Here is a 20362-nt window from a genome sequence, read left to right as displayed (position 1 = left end):
GATGGAGATCGTAGTATTCAAGAGATCCCCAACAGCCAGAGTGTTAACTGTAGCTTAATGAGTAAGTACGAGACAGTGAGGGAAGACTCAGCACTGCCAGAGAGCCCCAGCGAGAGTATCAGTACAGCAGGTCAGCAGTTTTGTACATGTACAGTGAATCCTCATTTAACATACTTTCACATAGCACATTTTTCGCTACAGACCTATTAATCAACACAGGAACACTTCACACAGCTTGCCGTTATTCATAATTTTTTTATTATAGAGACAGCATTAGTATAGTACAGTATTGTATTTTATTCCAGCTAACAGTAGATGTTGTTACTGTAATCATTGAGTGAGTCATGAGAGCTTGAGAGGGCTAAACAATCAAGATATGTAGGGACTAGCCAAGATTGATACAACTCACACTGGCAGTTATCCAAATATATTACAGTACTTAATTATTTAAATTGCTTATTTAATTCAAGTAGGCACGAAGAGAGTGTATGTAAGTGGGGTGGAGGGGGGAAGAGGGAGGGGGAGGCCGAGGATGAGATGGAGGGATGGGGTGGAGAGGTATATGAGAGAGGGGGGTGTGAGTTGGGAGCAGGGCAGTGAAATGGCGGGGGACAGGACAACTTGGAGGCGATTTGTTTGTGGCCACCCCAAACGGGATTGAGGCATCTGGCAATAGATAGATAGAGATAGACATCCAGTCACAACATTGAGTACACTTTGACATATTTGCTGCCCTGAATATTATCGTTAAAAACCTTTTCATGGAACATTACTTTCACTTTAAACAGTTTTTGCCCAACAAGTTAGTTTTCATGAATATATCTACATTGTTATGTGAGGAATTACTGTACTTTCAGAGTTTTGCATCTTGATTTTATCAGCATGGTTTTTTTTCCATCTTTGTTGGAAATAATTTTTTTCTTCATTTGGCCAGCATGTTCTTCCCTTCATTAACATTTCTCTTAATTATTCTTTGCTGTATTACTGAGCATGAAGCCAGTAACCATGTTTTGTTGTCCACCTCTGTGCTTGCCACTTAAGTCCTTTCATTACATACTGGATGTAGTGTATCATGAAATGTATGCCAGTCCTTGGATCTGGTATAATCCTCATTCATCACATACATATGACAGTACTGTACACAGTTCCCCAGACCTCATTTGGTGCTTTCCCCCCCCCCCCTGATAGTGTTGCTTCCTTTTGTTCGTCTATAATTTCTATAACAAGAACAATTGCAATGATATTTACTGTATATCCTACATTAAAGCAGACCCCCTAATGACCTTTCCGGAATGTTGAGTACTTGAAAAATATACTTGTACTAGGTACAGTATATTAAATATATAGAGTGTGGTTTTGAAACGTGTGTGCCTCCTCTGCCCCCAGTGAAAATTTGGCTACCAGTGAAGAAAGCAGAGAGCCACAGTGATGTAATATTTGCCTTAATGTCTACATTTTCTCTGAGTCTCGGGATTGAAAGCCTACCCTTGGCACACATTTGACATGAATGCTGGTAATATTTCCATTCACACCCTGTCAGTTCTACCGGTGACATAAGTACAGTATGCAGATTCTTGCACACACAAACTTAGCCATTACCTCAGCTTTCACATGACTCACTCTCACCACAGACATCCCTTCATTGTTCATACTTGGTCTCCGTCTGAGGAGAAGGCCTATTCCTGTAGTGGATCCCATGTGAACAATTACAGTTACAGAAGAAAGTAGCCATATATAAATTTTCTGGAAAATTAATACAGTATCTGCAGGTAATTTAAGAACACACCGACTATGGTATATGTCTAAATATAGTCTTTAGACAATGCAGGACAGTGCATATAACCAGGCTTAATGGAAACTAAGTATATCTCCTTCCTCAGTGACATAGAACCATGCAGGCCACATGATGATAATTTTTATAAATACAGTATAAGTATTCAGTCATTAGTTGTGTCTGTTAGTAACTTATAATACACAATGACCATCACAGCATATATATATATACATCCATGGTAGTAAGAGTAGAAGAGGGGAGGTTTGGCAACGTCCACCATCATTGTTGTACGGTACTTGCATTATCTTCCTTACTAATGAGTGAACTAGTAGTGGAATCATTCAGCATAAGAAAAGTTTTGTAATTCAAGGGTGGCAATATTGACAGATGAGTCTTCTCAGTGGCCATGTCAGTCACTGTAGACCATGGTGTGTTATTAACCCCATCACCCCTATGAAATATTACTCATTTTATTCTTGGTACATCCAGATGATATTATTCACTTAATAAAAGCCTTCTTGTTGCACTAAGAGGTAATGGAGTTTGTTTATAATATTTCCAATACTAGTTTCTCCAGATGGAAAGAAAATATAAAGGTGGTACCAAGACTCATATAGAAGCACATCATCAAACTGAAGAGATTAATATCAGCCAGTTGCTCTGTGTTAGGTGGTATTTTGCACTTTTAAAGCTTCTCTCAAGCAGGAATGATCAGCTGCCATTTAGTCTTATTCTCAAGCAACTTTGCTGTGTCTTGCTTACCTTTGTCAGTATTTGAGACTGCCTTAAAAACATTGAGAGTGGACAAGGTGGCCTTGCGTGGGACTCCAGAACTTATATTGTATACTTGTGATCAGTTCCCTATCATAACTAAGGTGTCTTTTACAGGAAAAACAAAGAAGGGAGAGTGCAGAATCTTCATGTTCTTTTGTTCATCATGGAAATACATATCTTAGTTTTGATAAGGAATTACCTTAGTTTGTGAACCTCCACCTTATACTTCACCACTCATCTCATAGATTCTTCTTTGGCATGAAAATGTTCAGTGCTGCATTTACTCTTGCTTGAAATGTATTCCTCCCTCTTACCCCACCTTTTTTTTTTGTGTTATATCCCAGCACTGTGCCTTTCTCAACCAAGACCTCCCCAACCCACCCTACCCCACCTTCATCACACCCTCCCTCATCATACCATACCTCCTGCAAAACCTGTCCCACCCTCACCCAAAGCACCTTACACCTTGTGTTGGGTGCTGTTTGTTTTCCCTTTGTCCCTGTTCACCCAGTAGTACAATTAGAGACCTGGATGTAACACTAACTGTTGTGACTTGTGTTCCAGGGGAGGGTTGGAACTTAACAAAAGTTGATTATTGGCCTTAATGACCCTTTTAAAATCAGTAGGCATAAAACCTGTGAGCCATCCTTTTCCTCAAACTTACCTGACTGTGGACCCTCAAATGCTGCTCCATTGTAGCCAAGCATTCACCTTGAGACTGTGGTCCACTTTTCCCAAGTTAAAAAATGTAGACTAAAGGCTCTGTCCCTTGCAGTAAATACCACCACATTCACCACTGAGGGTCATATTATTGAAACTAAGAGTGCAAAATTGTAGACAAGCTACAGATTTTTAAAGGCAGTTTTTGTACTATTATGATAAGACATGTTTAACTTTCTTTTATCATTAGTGAATACATTCTGTAATGTGGGATGCAGGCTGATCACATGTGACAGTTATAGGTATTCCATAAATGTCTGAGGGGCTTCAGTATACAATTTTGCACTCAGTTTTAATAATATACTGTAAACCTTTCCCCAGCATGCCATTCATCCCCACCCTGCCTGCAAATAATCCAGCCCCTACCATCTTATATCCAGCCCTCTGCCACAACTAACTGCCCCTTACCATCACAACCCCTGCCCTCCCGATGCCACCACCACTAAACCCGTGCCCCCATCACCACTGTTCCCTACCCCAGCCTGCCATTAAGCGCTGCCTCTGCCTCCACTAAGCTCTGCCTGCCCACACTAAAGGTATGACACCTCTCGTGACAACTGCGAGCTGTCTGACGAGAGCACCAGCACCATCCTCCGCCTCAACAACCCCTCACACTTCGAGACAGACAGAAACAGCGACTATTATGAACGTGGCAGTGGTGCGGGTGACAGAGACACCACCTGCCATGATGGTAAGGCCACACAACAAAATTCAGCGATGATTTATGAGAACACAGTCTGACTAGTTGCTGGTAAGGGTAAGATAAATATGGAACAGGTTATATTAATCTTTTTTACCATTTCTCCCTCCCTTGAGATTAGTGATGGTTTTTGTTCTTGTATGGAATGAATATTTCTAGAAAGCTTGTGCCAGATCAACGGTTATTATGATATATTATATCATTTTTAAAAATATGAAAGTATATTATAAATGAAAAGTGAGATGCTCGTAATATGGAAAGTTGGCCCTGTAGCACGATGCCACATGAGACAATACCCATCACTGCTCTCCATCCAGGTCACCCACCGCCCCATCAGTCCTCACCATAGCCCATTCTATATTATTCATGCACTTGTTTCAGCTGAATATGAGAGATAATGTGTCTCATTTTCTTTTTTTCCCATCTCATCCCACTTTTCTTGGCTTCCTCTGCAACTTTTTCTTCCATACTCATTGATCTTTCCAATTCTGCATGGCGTTTCTTTCATTGTATTCGTTCTTTCCAATTCTACATGACTTTTCTTTCACTGTGTTCATACCTCTCTTTGATTTTTCATTTCTGTGTGACTTCTTTCGATATTCTCTTCCAAATATATCCATCTCTTCAATTCTTTGTGGCAATTGTCATTATTCATCCCATGTTATATTTGTCACTGCTTCATCACCTTCTTCTCCATCCTTGTCTCTGTCTATCATCGATCTATCTATCCATCTATCTGTCCATCTCTTCAATTCTTTGTGGCACATGTCATTATTCTTCCCATGTTATATTTGTCACTGCTTCATCACCTTCTTCTCCATCCTTGTCTCTGTCTATCATCGATCTATCTATCCATCTATCTGTTTGTTTATATTTTTCTTCCACCTTAACTTTCCCTGCCACACCTTACTGTGGGCACCTCTCAGATCATTCTTCCCCGAGAACTGTGAACTCTCAGACAAGGACTCCTCCAGCCTGAGCCTCACTGATCCTGACCACTACGAATCCAACACACTCTACCAGTATTATGAACGCCGTGTGCCCGACAACTGTCTTGATGGTTAGTTAGTGTCTTTCTCCTGATGGTGAGAGGGGAAAGGGAAGCATGTGTCCAGGGGTAGAGTGGGAGAGGAGAGGATGGGAAGAAGACAGGGAGTGTAAGTAGCTTGTGACAACACAGATGGACTTACCCATCAGATACATCCCTCTCACTTGTCATCGGACACCATTATTTCATATACAAGTCTGAAACATGAACATTGTGTTGATGTCTAAAATTAACCTCTAGTAATCCAGCCAGCCAAAGTGAAACTTACCGTATCCTTCCACTTTCAGAATCAACAGACACATACATAGTTACAGGCAGTCCTAAAAATGGTCACTGTTTACTCATTGATGTAAAACCTGCATCTGTTTCAAATCTCACAGATTTGGAATTATTGCATTTTGTACATTGTGTTACTAAAACAGATCAAAATTCATGGTTTTGTTAGATCTCTCATCAGTCTGATAAAGACTGTACCAGACAGACTGATAAAATAATTGTCATAAATGTAAGTATAATGGTAATATTTCATCCATGCTTTCTGTTTGTATGCCGCACATGGGCATGTAGTTCAACCTGAGTGTTGAAAGCTTTCGTGGATATGGATGTTACCCAGGGGAAGGTATAATTTGGTCGCAGGAACCAAAACAGCAGTACTTGGAGGTTTGGAAAGGTAGCACTGCCCTATCCTTGACTCACTAAGATCGTACCCACAGCTTTCAAGATAAAGGAATAAAATATCCTGTGTATACAGATACAGACTCAAGTAGATTGTGAGCACCATAGGAACTAAGTATATGTTCTGAGGGAGGGGGCGCAGCCGCAGATCCCATCCACAAAGAAAATATCCATAACTTGGCTAACAGAGGCAGTGCTTGGTAGCACCTCTGTATTTATGATCCCCAGGAAATATCCATAACTTGGCTAACAGAGGCAATGCTTGGTGGCACTACTATATTTATGATCCCCAAGAGAATATCCATAACTTGGCTGACCTAGGTAATGCTGGGTAGTGCTACCGTATTTATTTATAAAGTTGTATATCATGTTCTTATCCTCCACCTTCATCCCACTTTCAGGTTTCTAGGCACAGGTACATTTATAAGGAAGAGCACTGTTACAGTATTATATTGCTAGATGTGTTCTTTGTTTTGTTTTCCTGATACTTAGAATGACACTGTTTTTGCTGTTTCTTGATTCACTCCACCGTTGACTGTGACTTTTCCTGGGTAGTCTGTGTCATGTTTTCCCAGAATGGACAAGTAAAGAGTGTAGAGTCTTCCCATGTCTCTTGATCCTCATACTAAAACAAATCATGGTAGTGAGGTGTAAATTATCATGGATTATATTTGTTTTAGCTTGGAGAATGAGGAGAGGCAAGTGTAACCTTTTCCTCGAAACAAAACTAAGTTATGGCAGGGAATCTAATGTAAGTTTGTACAAGATTCCCTTCTGTGGTTGCTGAGCTGTTCCATGATTTGTTCACCCCAGAAGTGTGTATACTGCAAACTTTGCTTTCTATTTTTTATATATGTTCCACTAATTTTTTATTGTGGAATTTGCCTTTGTGATGAGTATGTTCTTATGACAGACATGTATGGGATGCTCTTTTCTTTACAGTAATATGTATTGCTGATTTTTATTTGTAGAATTAGTTTGTGTTAAGTGTGCTGTTCTGAGGTAGACTGACACCACAAAAACATATTGACCAGAATACCTTAACCAATCACAGTAACCCCTCATTTTATGCTTCTAAGACTTCATGGTCAGGTTTTACAATGACCTCAACTGTCACCTGTGTGTGACTTACATGGAAAGTGTGGCATAGGTATACACTGTATACTGTACATGCACTGATATCAGCAAAACATGTCAGGGCAACCTTTTCAGCCACCCATGTGGTGACATCATGCCACTCATAATGCCCTCCAGTTGATCCTTAAAGTTGAAGAGGGGTTGGGACCACCCTCCCCTACTTTAGTTTTGCAGCCTCAGATCCCGTCCCCCTTACAGTTGTCATTGTCTGTCTGGGTAAATGCCTCTAGTTTGTTGTCTAAGTCTTTTAAATATCACTTTCTTATATCTGGAGGGTGAAGTGCTTGAGAGGGTACAGCAGGGAAGAAAGGTTGCTGGTTCTTTGAAAGCAGTAATAAGAAACAGGGAAGTGAGCATGGAAGTGAAAAAGTTACTACATGACAGTATTGTGATACCAACTCTAACGTATGGAAGTGAAGCTTGGACGTTGTTGGAAGGACACAAGTCAAGAGTGTGAGCAGTGGAAATGAGTTATTTAAGAGGAGCCTGTGGAGTCACATGGAGAGACAGGCTGACGAATGAGGATAAAAAGGAGCGTTGTGGTGTGGATGTGGATGTGATAGGAAGCGTTATGAGGAACACACTGAGGTGGTTTGGCCATGTGGAGAGGATGGAGGCTGAAAGACTGACGAAGAGAGTGTATGTGAGTGAGGTGGAGGGGGGAAGAGGGAGGGGAAGGCCGAGGATGAGATGGAGGGATGGGGTGGAGAGGTATATGAGAGAGGGGGGTGTGAGTTGGGAGCAGGGCAGTGAAATGGCGGGGGACTGGGCGACTTGGAGGCAATTTGTTTGTGGCCACCCCAAATGGGATTGAGGCGTCTGGCAATAGATAGATAGATAGATTATATCTATGTGATCTCTGTGTCATTAGATAACTTAGCAATTTATTGGTAGCAGAAAATTTTGTTTCTAGACAAGTTAAGGGCATGTTTAGGATTTTGGGAACACATTAGCTGTAAAACCTGTTACTGCACTTTTTTTTTTTTTTTTTTTTTTTTTTTTTTTTAAATGCAGCCCAGATGCATTAGCTGCATAAAGCTAGAGGTTGCTGTACAAAGATGGATGTCAGGTATCTAGTACATGCAGACACACACATACATATTATCTAGAACATGCAGACACACACATACATATTATTATCTAGAACATGCAGACTCACACATACATATTATTATACATAAACTAAGCTTGAGTTTGGCTCTGTTTTGTTTGACTTTCTTTAGAAGGGACAGTATTTTAGGCTTTCAGTGTTTGGTTCCTTCATTCTGCTTTAAAAAGCAACACTGATGTAACTAAGCCCCCCAGAATAATTTTGCTTTTCCCTTATAGAGGTATTATATGCTTGTTTTTATTTTATGTAGCTGCATGACTTTCTGCTTACAGTCTTCCAAACATTACACTGGCAGTACATGAGGCCTTGTGTCAGTCGCATGAGGCAGCATCATCACCAGATTCTACTGTACTGACTTATTAAGCTCTGTTCCTAATATTTCTAGCTTAAATGTACACTCATGAGCCATAGTTTCTGATCACCCTCTCTCTGTATCTCTAGCCAAAAGTATAGTTGTAGCCAGAGTTTCATGCTGAATATAGACTTACTGATGGTAATTTGAAGCTTTTCTGCTCCAAATGTGTAACAGTTTCAGACACTGAACACTAAATCTTAACAGTAGACAACAGGTCATCGTTCAGTGCAGCACTCTGGCTACAACTCCCTTCCTGTCAGGAGTGGGATTAGAGATGAGCTATTACTATGGGTTGAGAGTGTACAGTTCCTTACATACTGATGCTTTTTTAATGCAGAATCGTATGAATGCAAAAAATAATTAATGATTCTAAAATCGTCATGGAATACTGGACATACTGTATATACTGTATATAATAATGTCCATCATGTTTCAAGCCCTAACTCCTGGAATTACATTTTTCTCCTCCATCTTCCCATTTCCCTACCCTCTAAACTGTCTCTCTTCTCCTTCCATCTTGAAATCATGTCATTCCCCTGCAACTATCAATTTCTCTTCTTCCACTTCCTTTGCCTAATCATTCCTCAATCCACTCTCGCCCTTCTTTCCTTCCTTCTTTCCTTCGTTCCTTCCTTTCTTCCGTCCTTCCTTCCACACCTGCATCATCCCCACCCACCACAGTCACCCAGCAGTGCACAGAGGATGGTATGGAGTTCAGCCTACGCACAGAGGATCCTTTCCGTGGCCGCATCTACACCTATGGCTACTATGATCGCTGCTACATAAGAGGTTCGGGGTCAACTGCACACACACTCAAGATCACAGGACCCAGGAGCTTCCCAGACTGTGGCACTACTAAGGTAACTGTGCATTACTTTACTCCCTTCACTTCAACTTGACCTTAAAATTGACCTTTGTCCATCCTGATTGCTGAGGGATAATGAGAGATCAGAACTATAATTATGTTGCATTACTGTACTTTTTCCACTTTATTCATCCATCCATCCATCTTTCCACTTTAACTTGGTCTAAAATTGCTCTCTCTCTCTCTCTCTCTCTCTCTCTCTCTCTCTCTCTCTCTCTCTCTCTCTCTCTCGAATGCAGAGCTGTGACAATAGGTTACAGTAGATTATGGAGCTTGGAACAAAGAAATTGCTATGGAAAGGATGTTGAGTATACTGTTTTCTTATTCTGCTATTGAGCTGTAATAAGAGATTAGATTTAGTAACAAAGTATATGAGTGATGGCTAAGTTCTGTTCTCGGCTATATTTATCAGTTTCACACAAAACAGACCTAACATAACCAAGTTTATCCGTAAAAGCCATATACTTTGGTCATAACCTTGGCATCCTTCAGCCCTAACCTTAACAGTTAAAGAGGGAAAAGTAGACCCACACTATAACGGTCCCCGGTTTAGCAGATATTGGGTTTAACAGACGCAACAAAGCCCGCTGAACTTCCGTTGGCTATGACGAACATCTGGTAAATGGGGCACAGTGGGTCACAATACACATGTTTCCTACCCCATTTACTCTGACCTGTCCTGAAATTGCCCACTCCCCATTGTGATTGCTGAGTCGTAATAATAGAATTACTATATGAGTACTGGTCATTAAGATGTGCTATGACAAGTATGTGAAATAAACTGCAAAAGAACAAAATTATGGGCCAGGGTACTGTGAAATGGGCATAAGGTACATTTTTAGTACCCAAATATGCTATTTTACAGTACTTATTTATTTTCAAACATGTGCTTGAAATCCCACCCCAGGGGAGGAACTTCAGATAAAGGTGACCCTCAGTTCTAATGGACATGGCTTTCCCCCAATTATTCCGTTATAGCGAGGGTCTGCTGTATGTAGTATTCAGGGTTAGGTTAGGTCTGATATTTTTGCTGGCTTAGATTATGTAATGCCTTTTCCACAGTAATATAATTTACCTAGTACACCCTGGTGTCCCACATGTATGATACTGCTTCAAATGGTCAATACATTTACATGCAAAGTAATATTAAGAATAATATGAAGGTCTAATCAGGGAAATAAATCACTAACAAAAAAGAGTTTTGGTCTCCAAGCCATCAAGAATATGGAGCTAGATCTTGTTTGGTTTGGTTTGCATAATAAAGCTACATAAATAAAACAGTGTTGTATAAGACAAGGTGACATTGATATAACCAAGTGATTCTGTTGCCAGTGTTATACAAACGTCCCTCAACTCCTCCAATATCCACCAAAGCAGGATGGTGGAGAAGTAGGGCAGAGTCAGCCTGCAGTTCACTAGGTTTATATTCAGACAAGCCTGGGACCACAACAGCAACAGCAACAACAGCTAAAATGAATAATTCATCAATATATATTCTCCTACTCACTGCAAACAATTCTTCTTTTCCTTCATGACCTCAGTATGGGGAAACCATCACAAACATTGTGGTGGTGCAGTTCGCAGACAACGTTCAGACATCCTTGGACAAGCGGTACAACCTCACCTGCACAGTGGTGGGACCCGGTGAGGCTGTCGTCACATCAGGTTACATTGGTGCTGGGTAAGTTAGCCATAATCAAGAGAAGTGAACTTTGGTGAATCTGGTTTGATCTGCAGTATCGTATAGTCAGCTGAAAAACATACAGCATTGATACATGGACAAATCATTGTGATATATAGACCACCCTGTGATGTAAGTGCATACTGCATATAAGTGTTTGTCTTGCATAAAAATTAATATCAACCGTGGTTAACCTGGTTTGATCTCTGTTCACCTGTTTGGTGCTGGAGAGGGATGCCTTCACATAAGGGTACCAGTGTGTCTGGGTGGTGGACTTGCCCATTTAGACAAACATCCCTCACTGACCTCTCTGTCCCCCAAAAGGAGGGTGGTGGATTGCAGAAGAAGGGCAAGTTTGGCCTGCAGTCCACTGGGTTCACTTTCAGATGAACTTTAGAGTTGAAACTACTATTGGTTCTACCATCTTGTTTCCTGGTTGCCTAGAACCCTCCCCCCTCACATCGGCAGTTGAGGTCATTAGTGACTTTGTAGGCACACTGCCTACACTGTGGAGGATTGAACTTTCTGGTGAGTTTCTTGAGTGTGTGGAAGAGTTTTGTTATTTAGAACACATGTTACGTGCTGGAGGTGGGGCCAGAGCTAGCTCTGTGGCTAGAGTGAGGAGTCACTGGAAAAAGTTCAGGAAGCTGTTGCCTCTTCTGATATTGAGATGACTCTCCCTCCATTCTAAGGGATCTTGGTATGCAGCATGTGTTAGGAATGTAATGCTGTATGGTAGTGAGACCTGGGCAGTAAAGGAAGAGGATATTTGCAGGCTCAAATGTACTGAAATGGCAATGATTAGGTGGATGTACAGTATGTCTCTGAGTGCAAGGCCTGGGAGGGGGGCTATGTCTACAATGGAAGAGTTGAGAGGCAGGATTGGACTGGAGTGTATTGGTGTTGTGATGAGGGGAGGTAGACTGAGATGGTTTGGGCATGCGGAGAGCATGGGGGATGATAATGGCGTGCAGAAAGTGAGAAGTGTTAATGTCGGGGGTAGGGTAGCAAGAGGTAGACTGAAAAAATCCTGGGACGAGGTCATTGAGAGTGACCCCAGGGATAAGGGACTGAATAGGGAAGCTGTCAGAGATCAAGCAGCATGGAGAACTGCCATTAGGTGACCAAGACCGACGCATGCAAGCATGTTGGAGCATTCAAAAATGAAATGAAACGACCTGCCATCCATTTCATTCTAAATCCCTCTGTTCCCAGTTTACTGTATAGACCCTCATATCTCATGCATCATTTACTCATATTCATCTCCCACTGTTTTGTTTATTGGTTTCAGAAACTTTTTCCCTCTTTCACTGAGAGTACTCCTCTCATGCCTCCATGCTCTTGCATACCACAGTCAGCTGATATGATTTAACTGTCCTCCACAGTATCCCCTCTCAACTCTTGTATCAGTGACACACCCAAGCATCTTTCTTTCTATAAGCACATATCAGTGGGGCTTCCATCATCATTCACTACAGTTCTATATACCATGTGTATTTATGCGCTTCTTTGTTTTTTTAAATACAAATTACTTATGTACAGATTTCTTTTCCTGACAAATTCTTTCAGCTGATATCCAGTGTCATTTTCTCCTGGCATACCAAAACTAATCATTATAGTATTAATGATGGCATTGCCACATAATTATTATTAATACTTAATCTCTAAAGGTAGCAAAAATTTACAAAAATACATCATACGTGCTCCCTACGTGTCAGCAAGTGGGTTGGTGGAGGGTTAGTGCCCCTCCCCGTGAAACAAATAACTCAAAGTCAAATGGCCACCCCTTACAGGATTATGGCGTCTGGCAATAGATAGATAGATAGACATCATAGTGACAAAACTAAATCTATGCATTTTTCTTGCCTTTTCACTGACCACTTCTATTCCAGTTCTGGTGCTCCAATACCAATAGAATACCTGCCAGCCGAGAACCAGCTTCAGTCCCGCGTGAGACTTCAGATCCTTTATGGCGGCCGCCCTACTACCACCATCGCTGTAGGAGACCCTCTCACATTCAAACTGGAGTCACAGAGAGGCTTCAACTTAGTGTCTGACATCTTTGCCACAAATGTCATAGCAAAGGACCCGTATTCGAGCCGAAGTGTGGAATTGATTGACAGCAGGGGGTGAGTTACTTTTTATCTTTTTTGCAGAGAGCCTGCAAAATTTTCCCTGTTTACACACAAAACTGAACAGTGTAAAAGCTACTTTCAAAATCCATTAATTTTGAGATGTCTGGACACATTTCACTTAAAAAAACAGAAGTGTCAGACACCTGTTGCCAAACATTGGTTTAGTGTTTCATATAGAACACTAAACAGAGGTAGTGTATGGCAAATATAAAGCACTGAACTGTGGTATTTTGAATACAGAGGTAGTGTACATGTAACCAAATTAGTATTGATGCATATATGACACCATATGTAATAGATACTGTACCACCAATATGCCCATTGATACTACCTTACAGTGGCAGCCTTGCTTTTCAGAGGATGCATTATATCACTCGCTAAGCACATTGTCTGTCTTATCTATAGTAAGTAGTGTTATGAAATGCGCATTCACCAAAAAACAGACTTATTGTCCTTGGACATCACGAGACGTATTAACCGTCTAGGATGTCATCAGACTCTTCATGTGCAGTACATTTTTAGCCATGTTCATCAGATTCTAATTGTCGCTGTTTCCTCAGATGCCCAGTTGATATCTACGTGTTCCCTGCACTGGGCAGGGGGCGAGATGGGGACGGACTGGAGGCACGCTTCAACGCATTCAAGATACCAGAGTCAAACTTCTTGATATTTGAAGCCACTGTCCGCACCTGCCGCAGGGGATGTCAGCCTGTGAGTGTATGGGTAGAGAGGGAGGAAGAGGGGAGAGGTGGTTGAGGAAAGGAATGGGAAAGGGAAGAGGAGAAGGAGAGAAGGGAAAGGGGGAAGGAGAGAAGGGAAAAGGGGAAGGAGAGAAGGGAAATAGGAAAGGAGAGAAGGGGAAGGGGGAGGGGGGAGTGCCCAGCTTCAGCGTTTGTCATGTTACACTGAACTTACTTTCACTCAAATGAAAGTCAACCCATAATGAGGACTTGATGCCATATATGTTTTCCCCAGGCCCTGTGTACAGTGGGTCCAGGCAGGGAGGATGTGGAGTCTTACGGTCGAAGAAGACGAGACACCAACTACACAACAGATGATCCAACCAGGGGTGAGGACGAGAATGAAGATGATGATGAGGATGAAGGCCAAGTGCATGGCATATATGAGGTGAGGTATATAAGAGTGGGCTGCTGGTACAAGGACCATAAGTAGTCCAATTATGCAGGGTGACCTGTTTGTATCCAACACATTTTATTAGATGCTGTACAGCATATCTGACCACCATCGTATCCTAACATGAGTAAAATAATATGGAAAGAGCAAGAATGAATTTAAAAAGTATATAAATAATAAAACTGAAATGATCAAACACTTCACTGTAATAATGTTTTTTCTTTCTTTTTATTTTTCACTGCCTCCAGACAATTTTATTTACTGTAGCTTTTGGGAGACTTTTGAACTGGAGATACTTTATACAGAATCTATGAATCACTTCACACATCACTACCAGGGATCTATCCTAAGCTAAACACAATTGTCTGTAGATAGGAAGAATTTAAGTTAAATATTAATTACATCATCTGATTGAAGAAGTAAAGATGATAATGCTGTTGCTTTTGATGATGATAGTAAAGGTAATAATGCTGTTGGTAATGATGGTGAAGATGATGATGTGTCTTGCTATTGTCATCATTCCCAGGTGTTCCTTTCCCGTGATGAGATAGATGATGATGCCACAGCAAGGAGTCTGGTGATGGATGAAGTATGCATGGCACCGTCACACTACTACAGTCTCTTGGCTGGTCTCACTATGTCCACCCTCTGTTGTGTTGCTGCTCTCCTCTTTGTTGCATTCTACATCAGGTCTGTGAGTCATTAGAACCTGAGAGTGTTTATATATTGCCACTATTAACTCTTGCAGGACAGCTCTAGCATTTTACTGTACTTTCATTTGTATGAAATGAGTGTGTTAGGTGATAAATGTAGGTGAGATAAGAATGTAGGTGTAGAAAGAGTAAAATCAACAAAGTATCTAATGGGAGCAGTATGTTGATGAAAGAAGAGGAAGAAGAAGAGGAGTGTTGAAGAGGATGAGTGAGGTGTTTGAGGTTAAGGTAGCCTGGAGGCATTGTCATGGCCATCCCCTGTTCAGGGTTTCTCAGGAGGGAGCTAATGCATCACAGATGGTGATTATGATGATGACCTCATTGAATTAAAGGTGTAAAACAATGGTTGGTGTAAATGTTATGGGGGTGTATGGTATGGCATCATTATAATGAAGGTGCTGTTGGTAAGCAAACTGTGGCTAACAACTTATTCTTTCCTTGGTGATGTAGGAAGAAGATTTATTCCTTCACTACTTTGACATCACATCTGTCCTTTTCTTGCCATCTGCAGATGCTTTGTCCAGCTGAGCAGTTACTTTTTTTAAATGGAGAGTTTAAATACAACGATCATTAACCCCTTCACTTCCAGTGGCCTCCCCTAAACTGAATACAGTTGCCTAGAGGTAGCAAGAATATACAAAATTAAAAATATGTACCATAGCCATACTGAAGAGGTTAACACTGTAGATACGAGTATATTGACGTATCCACATTTTATAAATGGTAAGCAGATGGAGGCTGATGACATAGTGCCGTACTTTATTTTCATGACCTGAGGAGTCTTTCTAGCATCTTTAATTCCACAGTGGTTTATTTTGCATATTACTGTTGTCTGTCATTGTTTTTTGCCATAAATTGCATAAATAACCCACAAGAGATTATTATGGTAATGTGTCATATGCAGAAATATATTTATTAAAAAGAAATGCTCGGGAGCTTCCATAACCAACATGAATATGACCTTTGATGTATCTTTGTTGATGCAGAAGGAAACGTGGTGTGGAGCTGAAAAATGCTGCAGCAGATGCTGGCAACCCATACCATGCCCAGCATACCAAGGCACCATTCCCAGGCCCTCATGCCCGCACCCTCACACAGCCCGCTAGGCAGGTGTAAGAAGCTGTGTACTCTACCTCGCTATCACACTTGCTTTTCTCATATATTCCCCATCTTGCAACACTACTCAGTATGCCTCAACAGTGTCCCTTCTCCTCCTCTTGCCAAGATTATATTTCACATATACACAAACACATGGTACTGGAGAGGGACTTCCAATGGAGGCATTAATATAACCAGGTGGCTCTGCTGCCAGGATATATAAATATTCCTCATCTTCCTTACCTCTCTTCCCCCCAAGGGAGGATGGCAGACTGCAGAAGAACTGCCTCAGCCTGTGGTCCAGTGGGGTTGCAACTGCTACTACTACACAGACACATAGTCACCACAGCCCTCCAATATCTACAGCCAGATAGCTTCCTTCTTGAACCCACACAAGGCATTCATCCCACTGAAGTTGCCCTTCCTAGAGAGACATGAGTATGCCCAGCCAGAAAATCCATTCTCTTTATTCATTTGTAGAAGAAAGCATAAGGATGGCTTTTTTCTTCATTCTGAACATCCAACTTATTGCTGTAAACACCCATCCTGTTTCCCCATCCTTCAGATTCTCACCCCATGTCTTTCCTTTTACATTGGTCACTCATCTCTTCCTTTCAAGTTCAGTACAGTTGTTATTTTATAATTATTTCACAGGTGTTGTTTGATTTTTTTACATGTCAGGCTTTGGTCATAGACTAGACTGTCAGGTATGTGATGATTGTGTGCTAGTAGTGATAGTGATGTGCAGTTGTTTGTCAATCTTAAGATTTTCATCCTTTTGCACCTTCTTTTCTGTACTTTAATGGCAGAATAAGACAATGCTATGGCTCTACATCCTTTCCTTAGCACTTTTTCATAACCAGTACATTGTTCAAGTCTTAATATCTGGTTCAAGAAGAAGAAATGGTAATTTTAGGTGAGGTTAAAGTGAACAGAACTTAGTTGTAGATGTAATATGATGACCAACCTTCCTTAATTATTTCCTGAGTTACAGTGATAGTTGTAGCAGAAGAGTCATGAATACAGTATGCTAGACAGTAACTTCCTGCATGATAGAGCAGAAATTGAGTGGTAGTGATAGCTGTAGCAGTAGAGTGATGACTGACCTGATCTGTAGTTATTTCCTGAAAGGTAGAGGTACCTGTAGCAGTTTAATGAAAGTTTACCTGCCCTTCTTTCACTTGCTGACTGGTAGAGGTAGTTGTAATAGGAAATTGATGACTGACTTTCCCATCAGTAATTTTTTTATTTATAGAAGTACCTGTAGCAGTAGAATGGTACCATGATGACAGTGGGTGGCTTCACCGCAAGTGGTTTCACTCCTCTACCTGCACATATACCGTATATAGCTGTAGCAGTAGAGTAATGTCCAACCTACCCCACAGTTACTTCCCAAGTGGTGAGCCCACAGCCAGTGCCCCCCAGGCTGAGGATGGTGCAGCCAAGTCCTCCCGCTTCCCTGACCCCTCAGAGCCCATTTACACTGACCCAGCACTCTTTGAAAGGTGAGGAACATGGAAGTTCATCAGCCACTTCTATACATGGTATTGTGGTGAATACGGGTGGGGGTGCTCACCACCTACTCAATGTAGTGCTATTTTCTAGCCATACAATTGACTAAAAGATATCTGATGCTTCATATGGATGTAGCCAGCAAGGGGGGTAAATCCAAGGAGTGATTACTGCTCATATTTTGTTGATCATGGCTTAAACCCAAGGAATCTGTGTTTCTGATGGAGCATTACAGTAGAAGATTGAATGGTGGATGACTGGATGCCATCTAATGATTGCTTTATTAGCAAGAAATGTTATTAGAATGATGATAATACTTTGTGGTAGGTGGGGGCGCTCATCATCCACTCACTCGATGTAGTTCTGCTCTCAGGTGTCTGCCCTTTCCTTTCATCCTCTTCTGTCTTTGTTTCCTTCAGTCTTTCCTCGTCCTTCTGCCTACAGGTGACTTTACAATCCCTCTTCCATCTTTCTTTCCTTCATTCTTTCCTCTTCCTTCTGCCTGTGGATGACTCTACACTGAGTGACAAGTCAAATGGTTTCCTGTCCACAAGGAAACCATTTCCACCGCTGGGTGGTAACCATATAACCAAATTTTGGCGCGTGGTGGTTTAGTGGGTAATTATTGTGCTCCAGTCGGATTGAGCCGGTGAAGGTTTATATCCAAGGGGTGGCTAGGGTTTATTCCTTACGTAATGCCACTCAGGGATGAGTGAGCTGGTCACTTTCATCTTAAATGTCTAGACCAACTGCCTAGCCCCGGGCTCCTACGCTCCTCATGGGCAACGCAGGATTGGATGATGGATGGAAGGATGATGATAATACTGATGGTGAATAAATGTCTGCAGGTCCAATGATGGTATGTCACCGCGGCGGTGTTATGCAGAGGGGGATGACTAAGTTAAACCAGTGGAGAGTTGGAGGGACCAGCTGAGGAGCATCTCATCACTGATCGACAGTAATACTGTACAGTGATGACTCAAGATGAAACAAAATATTGGATACAAATTGATTAACATTTTATACCACTGGAATGAAATCAAAGCAAACTACATTAGACAGGAATTTATAAGTTGTTAACAGAAACAGTAAGTGAAGAAGAAAGATAATTTTATACTGTAATAGAATGCAGTAACAGTAACCATGAAAAACCTGACAGTTACTCAGAACAAGTTTGGGAGCTCAATTGAGCATTCTTACAAAATAATATTGTTATTGCTCATTATTTTAAATGCTGGTGAACAGTGATGAAAAAGATGTTCATGGACTAAGGATATTCAGAACCATGAAAAACATGTTACTTCATTTCATAACTAGTGGCAGTTAGGAAATTGACTAAACTGTTTATCAACAGGGCTTTGCAACTGCAGCTTGAAGACTGGTTTGTTTTTATAATACTGCATCTGTAATTTAAATGAAATCTTGAAGAAAAATGGGTACAGTATTGTGTCAGTTAGAAAATTCATGGTCATCCTTGAACATCACTCATAATGAATGGTATTAATTATAAGCAAAGCTTATGATGAAACCAAAGATGTATACTGTACTTTCAAAGACATCTGGACCAAGATCTCTAGTGCAACCTCATTACTGTTTATGATTTTTTTTCCCAGAAAGTGTACCCTTATGGGTTCTGACATTGACACTCCTCTTGTGGCCCATCTACAACTGAGTAAAATTGTCTGGTGTTAACTCTGATAGAATGCATGAGTTCATGCAGGCATGAGAGAATTGATGGAGACTACAGCTATTAACTCTCCTGTAGCATCTTTTATTTTATTCCAATTAATGCAGGACGATTTTAAGCACTTGAAGGTAAGTGATAGGAACTGGAGAACATCAAATGCCTTACCTACCAGGAGGAGATACAGAAAAGTTAAATCAAAATGCCACAAACATCACTTTGTAGTATTAAGGACTGTCAGTTTACATGATAAGAACTGAGATGCACAAAGTATCCTATGATCATGTCCCACTTGTACCCTGGAATTGTTTTTCCTGGTAAGACAAAGCACATGGGAGATATCTGTCCTCTCCTTTCCTTGTCCTTCCTATGAAAAGATCTTAGATACGACAGGGAATTGATCATATCTTTGTGAATCCTGGCCAAAGGCTGTGTTTCCATATAGCTTCGGAGATTTCATAGTGCCTCCTGTTCAGTGATTTATTTTGCACATTACACCTTGATTATTCCCTTTTTTTGTCATTGATGCAGATTATGTTGATATTAAACAAACATTCATAACATACAGCAGAAAGTAAGATGCAAGATGGAAAATAAATCATTAGGGAAGAGGAACTACAAAGTCTACTATGCCAGTGGGAAAATAGCCATGAGACCTTCAGGCCATAGGGTGGCTACTGTTGTCCTTAGGCTGTGTCCAAAAAGCCCAGCTGCAGCAACCTTCCCCACAATATTAAACATTCCTGACAGCTACAGCATTTTGGACACCCCCTGATGCCACTGTAGTCCACCGACAGCGGCAGCGGCATCACTCTCTGACATTCCAGTGCATTAACCATTTTGCCTTCTGTGGACACACTATATAATCAGGTGACCACAATGACATCTTTCTTCAGTTGAGAGAATTTGTAGTAGTCAGAAGGTTGGTAAGTGTCTCAAGTAACCTTTGAAATGCTCAAATTTTCCTTACCTGAATAAAATAGTTTGAATTTAGCATGAACAGAAGACACTAAATGGTCCACAGAGGACAAAGAAGTTTGGCAAAATTACTACAGATGATGAAGTGCTAGTGCAGTGAATAATAATAATTTTTTTTTTTCCTACTCTGTAATGTTCTTGACATTAGCCTAAAGTATAAGAGTACTGAATGTTATTTTAGTGATACCGCTGTCACTTTAGATTTAAGGATGAGTATTCTGGACTTGCTTCATAAACTTTACACGCTTTTTGTCAGTATTTTCACTAT

At 41.0% G+C, this 20362-nt stretch overlaps 1 protein-coding gene across 1 annotated transcript in view; it reads left to right on the top strand.

Moving 5' to 3' along the window:
• nompA (no mechanoreceptor potential A) overlaps positions 1-18393 on the top strand; it is a 49494-nt gene extending 31101 nt beyond the window's left edge. The window contains exons 12-21 of the mRNA XM_080286483.1: positions 4895-5028; positions 8976-9154; positions 10701-10840; positions 12733-12969; positions 13536-13686; positions 13951-14103; positions 14636-14799; positions 15809-15934; positions 17306-17425; positions 18281-18393. Coding sequence (XP_080142609.1) covers positions 4895-5028; positions 8976-9154; positions 10701-10840; positions 12733-12969; positions 13536-13686; positions 13951-14103; positions 14636-14799; positions 15809-15934; positions 17306-17425; positions 18281-18332 — 1456 coding nt within the window. The 3' untranslated portion in view covers positions 18333-18393. The remainder of the gene's footprint in view (positions 1-4894; positions 5029-8975; positions 9155-10700; positions 10841-12732; positions 12970-13535; positions 13687-13950; positions 14104-14635; positions 14800-15808; positions 15935-17305; positions 17426-18280) is intronic.
• Positions 18394-20362: the final 1969 nt, after the last annotated feature.

Source organism: Coenobita brevimanus, chromosome 111 (assembly GCF_032717465.1).
Source record: "Coenobita brevimanus isolate Jiangsu-jjx chromosome 111, ASM3271746v2, whole genome shotgun sequence".
NCBI lineage: Eukaryota > Metazoa > Arthropoda > Malacostraca > Decapoda > Coenobitidae > Coenobita > Coenobita brevimanus.
The sequence above is the reverse complement of the archived record's forward strand: the minus strand, read 5'-3'. Positions and strand labels throughout refer to the sequence as shown.